Source organism: Hipposideros armiger, unplaced genomic scaffold (assembly GCF_001890085.2).
Source record: "Hipposideros armiger isolate ML-2016 unplaced genomic scaffold, ASM189008v1 scaffold_806, whole genome shotgun sequence".
In the NCBI taxonomy this organism is placed as follows: Eukaryota; Metazoa; Chordata; class Mammalia; order Chiroptera; family Hipposideridae; genus Hipposideros; species Hipposideros armiger.
This window is the reverse complement of record NW_017732156.1, coordinates 86,596-105,974: the sequence shown is the minus strand read 5'-3', so window position 1 is coordinate 105,974 and position 19,379 is coordinate 86,596. Positions and strand designations below refer to the sequence as shown.

The window sequence follows — 19,379 nt, the reverse complement described above, 5'->3', positions numbered from 1 at the left end:
CTCACATTTTTTTTTTCTGGAGGCTATTATAATTGTATCTGCATTAGACAGTCATATAGTAATGTTGCATATTAAGAATTACACTATGATTGGACTTTCTCTATAGAGCCTTAACTGTAACTGGTGTATGAGAGAGCATGGTAAGTCATATTCCTGTTGTTCATTCTCAGGGAACTTTCAATATACACACCGTTATTGTGTTTCTTAGTTACAGGGGTTAGATGGGGAAAGGCATTAAGCCTCTCTATACCCGCCGATTTATGATATCAAAATATATATTCAGTCATGATTTACAGAAAGATTCAGCAAATTTGCTAGTCTTTTCATTATTAACACGATCTAACCCTTGTATTTTCAGAAGGCGGTCTGTTTGTAAAAGCCCTAAACTTTTCTTTTCTTTTACACACTATCTGATTTGTTTGTCTGTCTTGTGTATGTGCATTTTGTATATGTGCATTCAGAAACTTTGTTCTTTCCACTTCAACATTTATGTGTACTCATTTCTTGATCTTCATGTGCCAATCAGATTGGGGCAAAGACCAGCCTTCCCTGCCATTTATACGGCACAAAACACTCAATCTCACCAGTATGGCTACCAAAATTATAGGTTCACCTGAAACAAAGTGGATTGATGCAACTTCTGGAATTTACAACTCAGACAGATCTTCAAATCTATCAATAACGACTGATTTCTCAGAAAGCCTTCAGAACTCTGTAAGTATTTTGAGAAGTGGGAATTCAGAGCAAAGCAACTATAGGAAGTGTGTTTCGGTGGGGGGGAGAAGAATTTTATTTTGTTTGAACAATTTTGATGCTACTTTAAAAACACATAATTGAGTAAGATAATTTATAGTAATGAGAGGAAAATTTTGTAAATCATGGGCATTACTCATTAATAATTAGAGTAATAATGAGTTATATAATGGTAAAATCAAAAGACCCCATACTGGCGTTTTGCAGGTGCTCCTTACCAATCTTTCATCATTATACCCATCTCTCAGATCTTTGTGAATGTGAAGTGGTAATTACGTAAAATTATACACTCTGATTTTCTGTGCTTTCTTTAGTCTTTACTGGTCAAATAAGTACAGTAATTGTGTGCAATTTAAAACCTCATGAAACATTTTTAGTCCTTGTGTAGGTGAATTTGATGGGTAGACTTACACATGTGGTTAAGAGATACTCAGTTACATTAACTGCTTGAGATAATTATAGCATAGAAATTTTTCTAAGTATCAAAGCATTACTTAAATTTAAGTTTTCAAACAAATGTTTATATTGACTCCCTTGAAATATATTGTTGTTATCCTAAGATAGTCCCTTTTATCTAATAAGGGGATCCTGCTACATTGCATAAGACACGTATAACTGTTAGAGAATCCTATAGAACCATGTTGCTTATTCATAAATATAAGCCAAATAAATGGATTAATGATTATTTGGCCCATCACGCTTCTTAGAAAATTAATGACTGATTGAACTTAAATGCATCCATGCTTATAGCTGGTCTTAATCCTCCACAAAGATGAAAGAACAATGAAACAAGTTTCTGTTATATGTGTGTGTGTAAAAAGCTGTAAAGAATACATGAATATCCCCCAAAACTCATCTTACTAAAAGATATTTTCACTAATGGGAAGTGCATTCTATAATTCAAACCCAACTGGAGAGCATGTTATTAACTGGCATTTTTATCCTTTGCAGAAGGCCGAATCCAAGGAAATAAATGGAATTCGTGATGAAAGCAATACTTTTGAATTAAAAGGTAAACATCACCATTATAACTTACATTTTAAGTAAGAGAAAAGTCATAGCACTCAAGTTCTGTTATTACAAAAATTAATATCTGTGAGTGAAAGACGAACTGATCCATTGCAAGTTGAAACTAAAGGGTTAGTTAGCCCCTGGATCCAATTGCAGCCAGGTGGAAGGGCGCTCAGCTCCAGTGTTGAATAATAGTGCAGGAACTGCACACAAAGCTTTGGCAGCACGTCCAGGAGCTTTGAGTGCCTGTGTGTCTAAGCCAAATAAGAAAGACTGGTTTTCCGGAGGCCATTAGCCTTCTTGCTAAGGTATGCTGCCAAAAGGAATCTTAGTTAAATAGAAAACGATGAACGAAGTTTCCTTTCTTCCTTTATTGTTGGGAAAGGGACAAGCTGGGAGGCAGCTAACATTAATGGGGAAATGCCAGTGGCAGTAACAGTTGTTAGCAAAAGTACCCATCTGTAATGGAAAAGCAGGCTTGGTATCTAGGGAAGTTTTGCTTTATGGAGGAGTTATCGCTCTCCATAAATAATTCGTCTGTAAATAATTTAGCTACCACGTGCTGTGTGCTATTCCTTAGGCATACAACATAAACAGAGATCCGGTCCACACGGGCAGGGAAAAAGACCCAACGAAGATGAAACTTCTTTTACTGTGAATCTAGAGTGCCAGGAATGGGGCTGGATTTTCATGGCAGCGTGGTGGCTTTGAATCGGCCTTTGCCAGTTCATAATACATTATGTTAAAGCCAAACTAAGTTTTTAAACGTCCCTCTCTTTATTGATTGTGTATCTTTGTGTTTAATTCCTGATCATTAAAAGCGACTATAGTTTGTTCGATATTGTATTCTTTATCAAAGGAGTTTGTAAAGCACACATGACTTATTCTTCATGATGTTAAATATAAGACATCCGGGTCCTGTTCTGCCAGTGATTCAGGCAAAGCAAACTGATAAGACACTTAACTCATTAGTGACCATGAGACGATATGCAGGCTCTGTATTTTGTTTAGATAAGTGAACAACTTATATCAAGTAATAATTGCACTTATATTTTATGAATAAGCTGAAGTATAATAATCATTGGCCATAATCTTGCAACAGATCTGTACGTAGAAGTGAGAATGTTTTCTTTCCTTTCTTATCTGACTGAACTTTTGTTTTACTTAAAATTAGTAGCTATAAGATCTTGAAAACTAGGGCAAAACATTCTAGTTAGAAGAATGTTTTAATTTTAGCATTTGTTTTTATTCTCTCTCTCTCTCGCTCTCTCTGGGTATTATTTATTTTCTTGTCCTCCCCCCATTATTTTTCAGTTTCTCTTTTACTCATGTATATTGTGAAAACTCATAGTTACAATTTTCCTTGTACTAGAAGAGATTTTTGATTGACCTAGGCAAAAAAATTTTAATTTCCATTTCCCTAAAACTGTGTGATTTAGCACGGAAGGTAGTACTTTGGCTTCTGTGAAACTAGGATGCTTATCTGCTAAAATTTATTAATCAAAATATTAGTTCCTGTTACTAATTTGAATATAGTGTAGGCTACTAAAATATGTATGTCTTTGTGCATTGAAATAATCCATATCTTCTGTGGCTATCAGTTTTGTCATTTAAAAAATAATATGGCCACAGATCAGAAAGGTATATCTAAATATATCAAGTATCATTTAGTTTTCCAGTGGTGAGAAATTAAAATGAATAACATGGTACTGATTTTTTTTTTTTTGTACTTTTCAACTAGCATCTGAACCTATTTCTTTGAAAAACTTAAAAAGGCGATCACAATTTTTTGAACAAGGTAAACCACCAGCTAACAATTCATGTACTTTCATGGAATTGTTTCTGCTCTCCACTCTTTCCTGATAGTCTGTGGTGCTGGGCACTGAGCCTGTTCAGTTTGGCAGTCATCATGACCAAGCGACATAACCCATTTCCATTCTTTCCCTAGGGTCATCAGGCTTTTCTTACAGTTCATGGGTCTACCTCTGTGGTAATGGGTCTTTGCGTGTCCTTTGTACCTCTGAAGTTTTTTTTTCCTCTTTTTTTTTTTAATTAAAAAATTGAGATGCTATTAAACACACACTTCTTTCCACTGGGTGACAGTAAGAAATGAGGAATTTCATTTCAGCCTTACTGCTTCCTGCAAATTGCGTAATATAGATTACACCAACATATAATTGGCTAATTTTTTTAAAAAAACCTCTACTTTTTGGTTATGGTACATGCTCTTAATAAAAAAAAAAAGCAGAGTTGTTTATTGCTATTGGGGTGGCGGCTTTGGAGTGTCAGGAGGACAGCTCCATTGACTTTGAAGGAAATTAAAACTAAATTTTGGTTACATCGATGAACAAGTGCATTTTGAGATTTTCTGTGTTGGTGTAGTTGGGCTGCACTGCCTTATGATGTGCTGTGCATGTGGTATTTCTTCCCTTTCACGTATGCCTAATGCTCTGTCTCATGAATGCAGTTCGACCTCTGTGTTTTGCTATCAAGAACTTAAAAGTAATATTCAACATCAGAGATGCAATGGCACAGTCACTGGTGTGTGCCGTTGGTGTCTAAAATGTTATTGTTTCTTACTTTTAAGATTACTAAACATTTACACACTTGCCTTATAACCTGATGTTTGCTACACTTGAGTATTTTGTGTTAATCTCTTCCTTTGATGAATTAAGGTCTCTCTTGACCATAAATAGAAGTAGTTTTACCAACTATGCATGTGCAAGGTCTATTTGTGTCAGTATCCTTAGTGTTTTTGATATTTTTTGGTTAAACTCCTATTTTTCTACAGTAATTTAATTGCTGCAGTATGATATGCCTAGCTCAAATTGGCTAATATAAAGCAATTCCTTTTTATTCTCTATTCTAATTTTTACTCACTTTTCTTCAACAGGCTATTTTAGGGAAGACTATTTTCCTAAGTCTCAAAGCAGTTTTCTTAAAAATATAATTGTGTAAGTGAATAATTTATTTGACAGCTGAGGTTTCAGGAAAATTTAAAAATAGTGTATGATAGTGTATTTTATGAAAATTGCTTACTTGTTTATAATCATTGTACTACATACAGACACACATACTTATGTAGACCCCCTAAGAATAAAAAGAATAACAATATGTCCATAAGAACGACACTGTGAAAAAGAGAAAGAATAACACTATGCCATACACATGATGTTTGAATATTCGTGGTTCAAATAATAGGAAAGGAAAAAGGAAATGTTTCTTGAACATGTTTATTGTTGTGGCTTATTTAAGAAAAGTAGCTTAGTATCAGGAAGACCTGAGAAATGTGATTTATAGTTGTCACATTGTAATGGAATAGTGATAAGTAAAAAATTGGATTTGGTGAATGTTACATTTGAAATTCTTTTTTTTTTTTTTTTTAAAGTAGGTCAAACCATGAGATACTACCCAGTCTATTAATAAAAGAACCCTCTAACCTATTCAGAAATATACCAATGATTCAGCTCTTATACCTAGAACTAGGGTGTACCCTGGAGTCCATAGTTAATCTTTTTTTCTTTTTTTCTTTTTAAATGACTTTGAATTTGGAAGATGAATAACAAACACATGGAACTAAAGAGGAAAGAAAAGGATTTACTCCTATTTTTTTTTTTAAAAAAACTTTGCTGTCACTTAGTATACTGGCATAGAAACAGCTAGTGATATAACTTTCTGAAAGGGATTATTTTATAGAAATGAAAAAACTTATATTGTACTTTTTTCCTTCCTCGCCACGTGCTGCCATACAGGAAGTTCTGATTCGGTGGTCCCTGATGTAAGTAGTATTCATTTGTTTGGGGAATAAATAAGGTGATCCAATTTTTCTACGTTGAAAAGACCTATGTTGAAAAATAAAGCCAACTGTCCTTCGGTGTAGCTTAGGCAGAGGGTGATATGAATAATGTGCGTATGCAAAAGTGCTTTGACAGATAACTTAATGAAGTAATCTGCTTTTGTTTGTACCTCTTCTCTTATAATTGGTTAGCTTCCAGTTCCAACTATCAGTGCGCCGAGTCGCTGGGCATGGGATCAGGAGGAGGAGCGAAAGCGGCAGGAGAGATGGCAGAGAGAGCAGGACCGCCTGTTGCAGGTAGAGCAGGAAGCAAGGGCCAACAGGAGGCAGGCGTGCTTTTCCCTGGCCAATGTCCACTAGCATTGCGAAGCAAACTAAAAAGACAATCATCTCATAAAAATTAAAAAGTCAATAATCTTTTAGTAGGTAGCACATTTTGTATTAAAATGCAAAAAATTGTATTAAAATTAAAATAAAATTGTATTAAAATACCATTATGAAAATACAAGAACAATTTTATTTTCATTTTGAGGCTTTTTTAGTCATCCTTTGAAAATCATTTGTTAACCCCCATGTATATTTTTAGAGTGTACAAGGCACTATAGTCTAGATTTTTTTCCTATATACTTTTTTAAAATTAAATTTATTGGCATGATGTTGGTTAATAACACTTTATAAGTTTTAAGTGTACACGTCTATAATACATCATCTATATATTGCATTGTGTGCTCACCACTCAAAGTCTAGTCTCCTTCAGTCTCCGTATATTTGACCCCTTTCACCCTCTTCATTCTCCTCCCATTCCCCTTCCCCTTTGGTAACCACCACACTGCTGTGTGTGGCTAGGAGTTTGTTTTATTTGTTTGCTTGTTGCTTTCTCTTTTATATCCCACATATGAGTGAAATCATATGGTTCTTGTCCTTTACCATCTGACTTATTTTATTTAGCATGATACTCTCAAGATCCATTCATGATGTCGCAAATGGCAGAGTAGTATTCCACTGTATGTATGTACCACATCTCCTTTATCCAGTCATCCATTGAGGGACACTTAGGTTGTTTCCATGTCGTGGCCACAGTGAAAAGTGCTGCAACGAACACAGGATTTTCTTATGAGAGAGAAGTATATGTAGGCTTTGTGAGGACTTATTCCCCCATCTGTGCTCACTCCATTGCAGAGAAATTCAGTCTCATACACAGTTAGTTCTAGGAGCTTTAATGAATTAACAACTGTGGTAATGGGTTCAATTCTGAGTGTCTACCTTTTCCCAACACCTACATTTTAATTCAGTATAAACTGTTTTCTATTTTGGGGACTAAACTCTGACTGATTAAAATAATATCATTGTCTTTAAAGATTGAGATGAAATGTAAGGCTAGCAAAAAATCTAGTGAAAAAGATTAACATTAACCTATTAATTAACTAATTAATATGTTATCTTATAGGAAAAATATCAACGTGAGCAGGAAAAACTAAGGGAAGAGTGGCAAAGGGCTAAGCAAGAGGCGGAGAGAGAGAATTCCAAGTACTTGAACGAGGTAGTGTTGGAACATGTCATGTTCTTCCTTTTCTATCTTGTTAACAACATCAACTGAAAAATGGAAGATCATGCATTTTACTTGGCTTTTGCCACACACATATGTAGCTCTTTGAAAAATACAATGAGCTCTGATTTGTCAGAATTCTGGTTTGATGTTTCAACATTTCTCCTATATAATTAATTCTATCAACAGACCATAAGTGCATTTTCTCTTCTAAGTTACATCATCATCACCCACATGTGGCTTTGTTAGTGATAAAACATAACATCATTTCAAGTAGAATCCTGGGAAAACTGCAATAAGTATCATCTAATACTGAATACAGTTATAGCTATGAAATTATAGAAATACACAGATTTAGACGCGTTTCTTTTCTCCCCGGTCATATAGGAACTGATGGGCCTAAACTCCAACACCATTTCTCTGACCATGCGGGAACCCACTGTTGCCACCTTGGAAGCCACCTGGGGTGCAGGGTCCAAGTTTTCAGACAAGGTAGGCACCCAAGAAAGAGAAGAGGCGAGGAGACTGCAGCAAGAGGAAGGTGTGAATGAGGACCAACGAAAGAAGCTGCTGGAACAACTCACTCTTGAGAAAGAAAGGGAACTGAAGGAACAACAAGATCAGGAAGAGCGGGAGCAGAAGCAGCGTCAGGCAGAGGCTGTGGAGCAGAAGCGACGAGCAGAGGAGAAGACGCGCCAGGCAGAGGAACAGATGCGCCAGGCAGAGGAACAGACGCGCCAGGCAGAGGAGCAGACGCGCCAGGCAGAGGAGCAGACGCGCCAGGCAGAGGAGCAGACGCGCCAGGCAGAGAGAGAGAGGGAAACGTCAGTCAAAATATACCAGTATAGAAGGTTTGTTTCCATGGCCGAAGGGCACCTGTGATTTTTCATTTGCCTTGGCTTAGCTGTAGCCATCCCCAACTTCAAAGGCACCTAATTGGTTTTCCTGCTCCCTTACCATCCATTCTCCACACAAGCCAACATAAGCAGCCAGAGTGAACCCTTTATGTTGTAAATCTGATCCTGTCACCATAGTTTCCTGCTCAGTGTCCCCAAATGGCTTCCCCACCACATTAGAAGACCATCTAAAGTCCTCGCCACGGCCTTAGAAGACTTGTATGAGCTGTCTTGGCCCTCTGGTCTACCTCGCTTCCTGTGACTTCTCTTCACTTGGTTCCTTACCGCCACATTGGCCCCCTTTCCCTTTCTTGAAAATGCCCAACATATTTCTGCCCCTGGACATTTGCATTTTCTGGTCCCCGTGCCTGGAAACGTTTCCCCTCACATGTTTGCTGTCTTACCCATTTTCTTCAAGTCTGTATTCAAATGTCACCTTCTCGGGCTTTCCAAAATCCCTCATCTAAAATATGTGCCTCTTCCCTGCCCCTTTCCTCCATGTGCCCTTCCCTTATTATGCATTTATTTGCATGTCTGTTGGCCTGCCTGCCCCACTAAAATGTAAGTACTATGAGGCTAATAAGCTCGTTTTGTATTGGTAGCCCAGCCCTCAAACAGCACTGGAACATAGTAGGCGTGTAGTGTGTGTTTGTGGAATGAATGAACTGCAAACATCTGTTGGTAATAGTAGGTCTGTTTCCTGCAGTGATTGATTGAAATACTTCTGTATATTTAGTTTTTAACCCAGAGAGCATTCCCATAAAGATGCTAGAATAACATTATTTGTTATGCATATCTTAAACTCAGGGAAGGCATTACAGTCTTTTATTTTGACCATAAACTTTTCCCCTCTTTTAGGCCTTTTGATTCCTATGATGCACCAAAGAGAGAGGAAGAATCTCCAGGTTTGCTTCCCAGTGACAGGTGTGTAGAACGTTTCATTGTAACTTGGTTGGAGTAACAGGCTTCACATGAATTTTTGAAGAATTGCCTAGATGTTTTGTAGAAGTCCTGTAGCTCTTGGTCTTTTGTGGGATGCAAAGAGATCTTGCTGGTTGATCTTTAAAACTAGTCCTCAACTTAGTGACTTCCTTGATGATTTTGCGGGTTAGCATTTTGGCCTGAATGCAGTTGACAGTTTTCAGTTGATTGGACTCATCATGTATCTACGATCAGCTTACTAGGCAACTCTGCTTTTGGTTGTTGGCTGGCTGACCGTCAGCGGGAGCAATGAGAGCAACTGGGCCATGTGTCTTTCAACATGCAGCAAACCAGTGCAGTCTTACATCCATGGTGGCTGGGCAGAGAAAAGGGGGAGAATTAGAGAGGAAGCATACAAGGTACCCTGCGGTCTCAGTTCTGAACCAGCACACCATTGCTTCTGCCACCTTCTGTTATCTAAAGGAAAGTCACAAGGCCAGCCCAAGGTCACAGAGAGCAGAAAAACTCTATCTCTTTGTGGGAGGAGCCATCATGCAAGGGGAATGGGAAGAATTGTGTTCATTTTTTACATTCTACCTTAACCTTTATTTTAAAAAAGTTATAAGCAATGGCATAAGCTTACTCAAAATGAAGCTACATGTGGATATCTGAAATGAGAATTGTGACCTTTCTCTTAGTTTCATTAGAACTGCTGGTCAGTGTGGGGGAATGAAGATAGGATTTCAGAAATCTGAAAAGTTATATATACATTTTAAAATTTCCTAAAACCTTAAATTTCATGTTTTTAAGTAACTTTTAAAATGCTTTGCACTTTTGAAATCACTAAGGACTTCTGAACAGACTCTGTCTAAAAATATCCAATGTTTGACCATTAATTTGTGTTTTCAGAGCTGAAATTCTTTCCTTAGGAAGTTTGCCTTCGAAATAAGGAAAGACTCACCAGTTTAGGCTCACCTGTACTCAGGGTGGCTGAATATGGCTTAGAATAGACAGGGAAAAGAAAAGGGATATACAGGTAGTAATGGGCTGACATTTAGCTAGAGAAAGATGCCAGTAGTGCTGGATAACCTTATTCATAATGAATGTTTCTGGATAACTGTAGTTTATTAAAATGTATGTCTCTTTTTTAAAGCTATGGATTTGTTTATATATTTAAATAAGCTTTATTCATATTGCTCATTACCTTGAGAACATAGATTGCAGAGAAAGGAAACTTAAGGAATCCTGGAAAATATGAAAAGCTTCTCGGCAGTTGTAATACAGTATGCTCTAGAGAGTGGCTAGACACCTTGTAATAAAAGTATTGTCTTCTATGTTAATGCAAATGAAACCATTCATGACTGTTGCTAACAGTTGTGATATGTTATTATGCATTATACATTATTACATGCTGTAGTGTATACATACATATATGTTGTATGCATATGCCAGGGGTGCCAAAAAATTTTTAAGAGATTTTATCTTAAAATGTATATGCATTTTTTTGGCACCCTCTATACATATGTGATACATGTATACATATGTGTGATAATATATATTATTTACTTTATTACCTTTTTTTGGAATTATTGTACTGAGTAGAGTGAGAATGAGATCAGCATGTGTTGCTATACAGACCTAAATTTTACCATTGCAAAGTCAGGAATTTTCAGAAGGTACCAGTAAGGTCCTGTACCTCTTTGGAATGCTAGGATAACATTCGGTAAGTTGCTGTTTTAGGGTGGTACCCGAATGCCCCAAAAGTTGATTTCTTGACCCTTAGGCATAATGAAGGAAGTGGGGCAGTCTGATGTTAGGTGATGTGATGACAGATGTTTTGTACAGTCCAGGAAGGGTGAGATCTAGAAAGAGTCAAAGTATACAAATTGGTCAGATCATAGGCTTAATCATCATACGAGATGGAGATGATTTTCACATGTTTATATATTTCTAACATCAAGCTCTTCTGTCTTCTATAGATGTCACTGTTTTCTGCTAGTTTATGCAACATGAAAAATTCCTTGGTATGAAAATAAATATAGCTCTCAACAGACATAGAAAATAAATCAACTTCTTTAAAAAGCAATCATTTTGGTGTTCTTACTTCATAAATATGAAAAGGATGTTCTTAATAAGCTATATATAATATATTGTGTTCTGTGTTTTAGGAATAAATCCAGATCTACTACTGAGCTGGATGACTACCCTACAAATAAAAATGGTAAATGTGAATTTTTTTCAAAATTCTTTAGCACAATTTATGCTATCACACACTATGATCAGTATTTTTAAGGTCAAGATATTTTTCAGGTTCATTAAGATTACATAATTAAAACACAAAGTATTTTTAGCATTTGTGTATCAAAACAAAACTATCTTGTGCTTACTTTGGCTTTATAATGGAGGGAGTACTGGGAGATTAAAATGGTTTTAAATAGCTAATGAAACATGTGGAAAATTTGCAAAGTGATGCTGATACAGTTTTGTATCGTAGATATCATCTTGCAGCCAAAGAAATGGGACAGAAAAGATTTCGACAGAATAACAAGGCACTTAAAAATTGTATATACACTTGAAATAGTACATCGAAATGACAGGATAGCAAAAAGTCCAAAATGATAATGATTTCACTATCCTGGCAAAAACAATTTGCTAGTATAAAGTACATTTCTAGAAACATGTGTAATTGAAGTTATATAACTAAGAAAAATAAAACTAAGTAAAATGCATCATTTTAAGCAGGGTTTGCATACCAGGCTTTGGGTGAGCAGGGTTTGGCCAGTTACATAAATGAATGCAGGCCCATCTGGGGACTGAGGTGAACTTGGTGGACAGCCCTCTAAGTGCACAGCCTTAACCGGTCGTACTGCCAGGTGGGAGAATGCAAATCTGTGATTTGCATTTCTGCTGTAAAAAAGAAGTAAAAAACAAAACAAAACAAAACAAAAAAACCCCTGAATTTTTATGTTATCTTTTAAGTGCTGACAAGAAATTAAAAAAAAAAAAAATTAAAACCCTCTGTGAGCCAAACAACACATCTGCAGGCCTGAATGGTCTGGTGGGCAGCCAGTTTGTCTCTTCTAGCCAAGGCTTGTAGAATTTACAGTTTGTTAGTTCCATGGCCACCCCTTTCTCTTAACATATAGGACCCTCCGTTATCTGGTCCTGCTTTAACTTTCCAGCTTCTTTTGCTGTTTGTCCCATTAGGATCCCTTAACTATAACCAAATTGTTCTCTCTCTTTGATCCTAACTTATCCGATGCTTTCCGACCTGGTTCCTCTGGTCTTACCTGTTTGTATTTCTTCTCCCCTGAATTTGCCCCTAACGGCCATTAAAATTAAGGTTTAAGTACTTTAATCTGCCATGAAACATTTTTAATCTGCAGTGATAATATTCTCTCCTGAACTTAAATACAGGACCTGTTAGTAGTGACAAGTGTGATTCTCTGACATAATGTTGTTAATGGTTGTGGCTTGTGCTATTAATCCTGTTATTCTTGTATGTATGTCTTCTCCCCGTTACTAACTGAATAAGCAGGCAGTGGAAGTAACCAAATATTTTATTGAAAGGCTTGGTTATGTGAATAATGTACATGTAAAATAGAAACTGTTTTTATTTAAAATCTGACCAAATCGATAAGCTGTGTGTGTGCACACATGTAGACGTAGATGTGAATAAGAAACCTTTGGTGGCCTTGTTCATTGCTGACTGGAAAATGAACTAAGGCAGAGAGACATCATGAATTTTGAAAGAACGACAAGAGCCATGAATCTGGAAAGCAAAAGAAAATAAATCCTTAGGTGACACTTCCTAATCCAAATTAAGGTGGGGAGAATACTGCAAAGTTACAGATGTTTTACCCAAATCAGAAATTAATTAGCAAATCCAATGAGGCAAAGCCTTCAACTGACTGTGTCACTCATAAATTCAATATCCCATTTACTGCTTTGTCAGTGTCTTAGAAGAGGAACAGGTTTGATAACATTCCTTAGTTATCATTTGGATTACTTGGCTATTTTTTAGTTTCACCAAAGCCATTTCAGTGATTGAATGTGCTCTCATGGCTGCAATTTGGTCATGACTTATTCTGTGACTTACACCGTGAAGACACGAGTCATGTTGTGTAGAGATGCGTGCTCTATGTCTTTGCTCTCTCCCCAGGGGGTGCATAAGTTTTTTGAAAGAATAGAACTCCCATTTTCCTTGCAGAGTTGTCACAGCAAGCATTTGATGAGCATGAGCTTGATTTATTTAATTTAGGAAGGAAGGGAAAGTGGAAGAGAAACGATTTCTCGATGAGCATTTTGTAACTTAATATTGCTGAAATCAGTGCTGGTTGTTTCCTTTTTCAGGAGGCCCCTTAGTTTTCCTGAGGGCGCTCTGTGGTTTGCCTCTGGCTGTGGAATTAGAATTTCCAGGAATAAGAGCCTGTTACTGTATGTTCCCAGGCGGCAGCCTCACTGAGAATTGATAATGTTAGCATATGTGTGCAATATCACATTTTTTGCCACCCTGTGTTTGGAGATTTGTCCACTATCTTTTTTTTTTTTTTAAATGTGCTAATCCTGCAGCGTTTGATGTGTTTTTAATTTAGGAAGCAATAAATATTTAGACCGAGTTGGGAGCAGTAACTCATCACAGAGGAGCTCCAAGAAGGAACAAGTCCCATCAGAAGCAGAGCTGGAGAGACAACAAATCCTTCAAGAAATGATAAAGAGAACATCGCTTCACAATGACAACAGCTGGATCCGACAGCGCAGTTCCAGTGTCAATAAAGAGCCCATTTGTCTGCCTGGGATTATGAGAAGGTGTGTGACATTTTAGGAATTATTTCCTCTTCCATTCTGTGAGGCAAATATTTAATATCTAGACATGCTGGCTGGCTACTTTGTGCAGAAGAGATGTCATAGTTTCTTCCCTTAATCCAAGATTTAGTGGAAGAAAGGGAAATAGAGCAAATGTCACTGGGCACGTGTCAGGAAGCACTTAGGTGTCAGATACATGCCAGTTGCTTTGTCTGCATCATCTTGCTTAATCGGGGAGAAACATTTTGAGGCAGGGGTAGTCGTTCTGTTTTTCCATGTGTAGGAACTGTGACTGCAGAGAATACACGTGGACGTTAAAACCACATGACAAATAAGTTGCAAAGCTGGGTGTGGAACTTTGAAGGGTGAATCAGGCACTAAGGTAATTTCTGCCATTCTTAGTGCTTCCTTGGCTGTTGAATTTAAAACAAATTAAGCTGCAGTTTTGTTAGTTTAAAATGAGATACTGGATAGGTTGGAATCATAATAGTGTTCACAAAGTGTGAAAGCCTAATTTTTTTAACTTTCAGAAAAATATATAGATATAAATTGACTGGAGATGAGTGGATGAACATGTTAAAAGACCTATCTTGGGTAGACAAATACTGAAGCTACTTTTATTCAGTATTTCCACAGCTGAGAAACTGAGGAAAATTATTAGCAAAACATTACAGACAAGGGGCTAATTATCTTAATATACAAATATCTTTTGCAAATCAGTAAATCCTGACAACTTTATAGAAACAGACAATTGGTATGAGGATAATTCATAGAAAAAGAAAGTCAATAAACATATAAAAGATCAACACTCCTCCTAAACGATATATCTCACTTATGGGATTTGTAGAGAGTTAAATAAGTGATTCAGTCTCGTATCGACAGTTGTATAAGGAAACAGGAATTCTTGTTCCCAGTTGGTTAGTTTTTCAGTGTTTATTGAGCAAATGTTTTTATGTTCATACTCTGTGAAAAGTTTAGTTTCTGGCGCTTAATCTTCTAGATATATTTGGTTGCATATGCAAAGATATATCAAAGAATATACACTTAAATATTATTGGCAATAGCAAAAAGAAAAATTATCAGAATGTCTACTAAGAGTCCTGAGTTATTCCTTGGCTGTTGAACTTAAAAAAAAAAAAGCTCAAATAAATAGCGGCACACTGATAAGGTAGAATGCTATACAACTGTTCAAGAATTGAAAGAGGCATATTGCTGTATAATACAGCACCTCAAAACTTAATGGGTTAAAATATCAATTTATTATATCTCCCAATTCTGAGGGTTGACTAAGCAGTTCTCGACATGGTGTTGGATGGGGCACTTGGGCAGCTGTAATCACTTAGAGCTGGGGTTGGCAAATTGTTTTGTATAAGGACCAGATAGTAAATAGTTTTGATCTCACATAGCTTAACTTCTCCATAGTAAAAAGAGCTAGTCAGTGGCACCCTCTGTGTGTGTATGTATGTGTGTGTGTGTGTGTGTGAAGAAACTATTAAAATTGTAGTACTCAATAGATACCGATAACAAAAGATGAATACAAGTCACATTTGACTTCTGCAATTACAAGAGGTGCTCAAAGTGGTTACCATCAGTGTCCAGACACTTCTGATTATGGCGAACTACTGCTTGAACAATGTTGACCAAAGTGTCCACTTGTATCCATTTTTTTGGCACCCTGGTATATACATAGCGTTGTGAAGATTAAATTTAATATTTTTGTGACACTGTTTAGTCTAATACCTGACATATGTGTTTAAAACATTGTTTTTTTTGGGGGGGGTTGTGGGTTATAGAAAATTGAGGATTTTTATGTCTAAACAGTTGAAGATTTAAGGACAAATATATATCGTCTTTGTCTTAATGTTTTATTTTAAGAATTTTTCTTTTTAGTATTTTCCTCTTCACTTTGGTATTTATTCTTTTACCTAAGCACCAAGTAAAAAAAAATAAAAATAAATGAAGGGTCATTGAATATGAAATACCCTGATACCTCTGATGAAGAGAAACTTTAGTTTTTGTTTGTTTGTTTGTTTGTTTTAGCTGAGCCATCCTGCCACCTGTTGGCAGCTCAGCGGCAGCTCAGCTCGGGCTGGTCATCAAACTGCTGTTGCTCAGAGCTCAAACTCTTGAGCGAGCTCTTAACCAACTGAGCCACTCGGCCGGCCCGAGAAACTTTAGTTTTAAAGGTAATTTTATATGTAGTTGGAGTTGTTAGATTCTTACCTGCTTGTAACGTACCTAAAAATGGATATTTTAATGACTGTTATATTAAACAGATTTCTAGTTGAATGTGTTATATAATTTTGATTAACCCTTTCCATGTCTCAGAGGTGAATCTCTAGATAACCTGGATTCCCCCAGATCCAGTTCTTGGAGACAACCCCCTTGGCTCAATCAGTCTACAGGAGGGGTCTATGCTTCTTCTTCTGTCCAAGACTTCAGTCGCCCACCTCCTCAGTTGGTGTCCACCTCAAACCGTGCCTACATGCGAAACCCGTCCTCCAGCGTGCCCCCTCCTCCAGCTGGCTCTGTGAAGACCACCACCGCCCCTTCCCCCACACCACGCAGCCATTTCTCTTCAGCTTCACCAGCAGGCTCCCAGCTGCGCAACAGGTGAGGCCCTTGGGGGTTCTTAGTTTCTAGGGTATTTTTTTTTCATTAAAATTTTCCCCAAATCTTGTCCAACTTTTCCAAAGAAAGCCAAGCCTTTTTAAATGTGTCAAATTCAGTGTTCTTCTATCAGATCAATTAAGAAGGCTGTTTTAATAGCTTTCTTCTGAGCATTTATGGATGTCTTGTGATGCCATTCTAGGCTTTTAAAACATCTACTTCATCACTACTGCCTCTCTCGCTTGTGGTGAGAAGATACAGACATACCTGAGTAGTTTGCAATATAATCATAAACATATACTCATTGAATGCATTTGAAATTTATGAGTAAAAGCAGCATTGTGAAATGCTTGACTGTTTTAATGAGACAATACAAACTTATTTTATAGAAACTGAGTGTAAAAGGAAAGCATTATAACCAAGCTCCATTGTCTGTGTAACTTTTAACAAGCTGAATAAAAAAAAGTAAAGTAGTTAGATAATGCTTTTTGGGTTTTTGACTTCTAAAACTGTTGCTCTCCACTTATCTGGTTTGCCAACATTTTTTTTTTCAGACTATATCAACTGATTCTGTAGTTCATATGCCACGGGAATTGTGTAAGAGTTGATAGGTCTTGACTCGAAACTTGCCTTTTGGTATGGACAGAAATATCAGCAGGTGTTGGGTTTCCAGACATGCGTAGCTTCTCCACAGATCATAGGTGCGTCATGAAACCACATAAAGCAGTGTTTCTGCTGTCACCAGAGGGAGTTCTACTGGCATATGCTCCTTGTCATGCAAATGAATACTGGAAAGTAGAAACACAGCTATTGCTATTGGAATTTTTGTTTAGCCATCATACAAGGGATTTTGTTAAGAGAAGATATTTCATGTCCATCTAAAATGTTACTTGTTCCAGGATCTGTAAAATATGTAGCTGGGAGTTTGAATTAAGAGAAGAAGGGGTGGGGCCGGCCAAGTGGCTCAGTTGGTTAAGAGCTCGCTCAAGAGTGTGAGCTCTGAGCAACAGCGGTTCAAGTCCTGGCTCGAGCTGAGCAGCCGCTGAGCTGCCAACAGGTGGCAGGATGGCTCAGCTAAAAAAAAAAAAAAAAAAGAGAGAGAGAGAAGAAGGGGTGAGGGTTTATGGTAAATTGGGGCGGAAGTTGAATGCCATGGAGGAGGAAGGCAAGGCAGAGGAGGGAGTACTTATTTCTTCACTGAGTGCCCACCCCTAGGAGAACAGATAGGAGACTAGCCATGAGCTTTTCTGCCCTGAAAATGTCTCCATCTACAGCAGTTCTCAACCTTCCTAATGCCGTGACCCCTTAATACAGTTCCTCATGTTGTGGTCACCCCCAACCATAAAATTATTTTCATTGCTACTCTATAACTGTAATTTTGCTACTGTTATGAATCATAATGTAAATATCTTTTTGTTTTCCAATGGTCTTAGGCGACCCCTGTGAAAGGGTCATTCGACCCCCAAAGGGGTTGCGACCCACAGGTTGAGAACCGGCGATCTAGGAGGTAGTGCTCTAACAAGAGACACTCCACAGCTGTGCACTCAAGTGCCACTGAAGTGCTGTGCTAGGATGCAAAGGGGAAAAGTGGCCGTCCCCTTCCCACCTGGGAAAGATCAGACTTGTATCCAAAGGGAAGTAGATACCCTCCTTACCTATCTAAATGGTAGCTGGCAGGCAGTTTGCATTTCATTCTCCACAGAGGCAGTCCTGTAAGCCAGGAGGCACAGTCAGGAAAGCACTGCCGCTTCTGTTTAAGTTGAGTATTGGGTGGATGAGAAAGAGAATGGAAACTAAGGTTGGATGGTAGGTTGCAGCGTCTCTTGGAAGTAGCTGAGGCTGCTCTTTTAGTGTTCTGATGGATGACATGCCATGATTAGAGTTGTGCAGGTTTAACTGACAAGAAGATGTTGGCTGGATTAGAGAAAGGGGAGACTTGCCGAGTACAGGTGTGATCTCAGGAGGATAGTGTCTTAAAGTGCAGAATGGACTAAATACACTGAAATTGTTCCTGTAGGTGAATAGATACCAAGGGTTTCAGAACCATCATGGAAATCCTTTGCGGTACAACATAATCAAGGCATACTTTGATTGGCTGGTGAAAGTTTTTCTCCTACAGCTATACGGAGACTTTCTGAAATTATTAGTGTGAACTCCAGAGTGTGATTTGAAAATAATAACCTTGAGCTGCACAGATGAAAGTCTCCCTTCCATTCTCGTCTACATCCAGGTCAGTCAGTGGGAAACGCGTGTGCTCCTACTGTAATAACATTCTGGGCAAAGGAGCCGCCATGATCATCGAGTCCCTGGGGCTGTGTTATCATTTATATTGTTTTAAGGTGAGACTAAGATGAACAGCCTCTGCAGGCCTGCAAAGCTTTGCTTGGAGAGCGCATGGCTTCTTTGAGCGCTAGGCGTGGACATGCCAGCAACGAGCTAGGTGCTGCTATATTTGTCCGTCTGTGCTGCATTTTGAATTTCATAAATTGCCTGCTGATACTTAGTCCTCAAATCTTGAACTGAGCTTCAGAAATTCAATGTGGAAACACTATGCACTTCCTATCTCCAGTCTGTTAAGATTCTATTAGCAAAATTGACAGTTCCTAAATGCTTTCTCTAACATGTGGCCATAGACATATTTGAAATGTAACTTACCAGTGTCATTAACAGCATGGGGATGGGACGTGCACTTATATTAATAGCAGTGTCCAAAAACCTAGCTTTGAACACGGAGAAAAAGGAAAAGCATTGTGAATATTTTTACAGTTGCACAGCCTGCTTACATCTCATGGGTTCTTGCACAGAAGAACGGATGAAGGCTCTAATGACTTTATTTTGTAATAGCTGTCTATAGAGACACATCTATTTGATTCTTGAACTTGTGTTAGGCCAAAGAGAGATTCCAGTAGTTGATCCTAGAGTCCCACAGACCGCAGCTTGCTTAAGCTTGTATTGCTGGCTCGGGCTGTTTCATGGCTTGCAGAATGAGTCAAAATTGTTAGTGTTTGAGCACGTGGAACCAAATTTCCCAGCCTTGAAT

The 19,379-nt window shown here is 37.8% G+C and overlaps 1 protein-coding gene across 18 annotated transcripts in view; it reads left to right on the top strand.

The window, feature by feature from the left end:
• LMO7 (LIM domain 7) overlaps window positions 1–19,379 on the top strand; it is a 204,123-nt gene that overhangs the window by 182,115 nt on the left and 2,629 nt on the right. For 10 of the 18 annotated variants that reach the window (XM_019628695.1, XM_019628703.1, XM_019628711.1 and 7 more), the window contains 12 exons: window positions 527–714; window positions 1,705–1,765; window positions 3,506–3,562; window positions 5,517–5,542; window positions 5,753–5,857; window positions 7,008–7,100; window positions 7,494–7,957; window positions 8,861–8,926; window positions 11,092–11,144; window positions 13,519–13,732; window positions 16,058–16,342; window positions 18,570–18,678. In XM_019628695.1, coding sequence (XP_019484240.1) covers window positions 527–714; window positions 1,705–1,765; window positions 3,506–3,562; window positions 5,517–5,542; window positions 5,753–5,857; window positions 7,008–7,100; window positions 7,494–7,957; window positions 8,861–8,926; window positions 11,092–11,144; window positions 13,519–13,732; window positions 16,058–16,342; window positions 18,570–18,678 — 1,721 coding nt within the window. Of the gene's footprint in view, window positions 1–526; window positions 715–1,704; window positions 1,766–3,505; window positions 3,563–3,712; window positions 3,755–5,516; window positions 5,543–5,752; window positions 5,858–7,007; window positions 7,101–7,493; window positions 7,958–8,860; window positions 8,927–11,091; window positions 11,145–13,518; window positions 13,733–16,057; window positions 16,343–18,569; window positions 18,679–19,379 lie in introns of all 18 variants that reach the window. The other 8 variants (XM_019628712.1, XM_019628706.1, XM_019628701.1 and 5 more) reach the window with 6 other exon arrangements.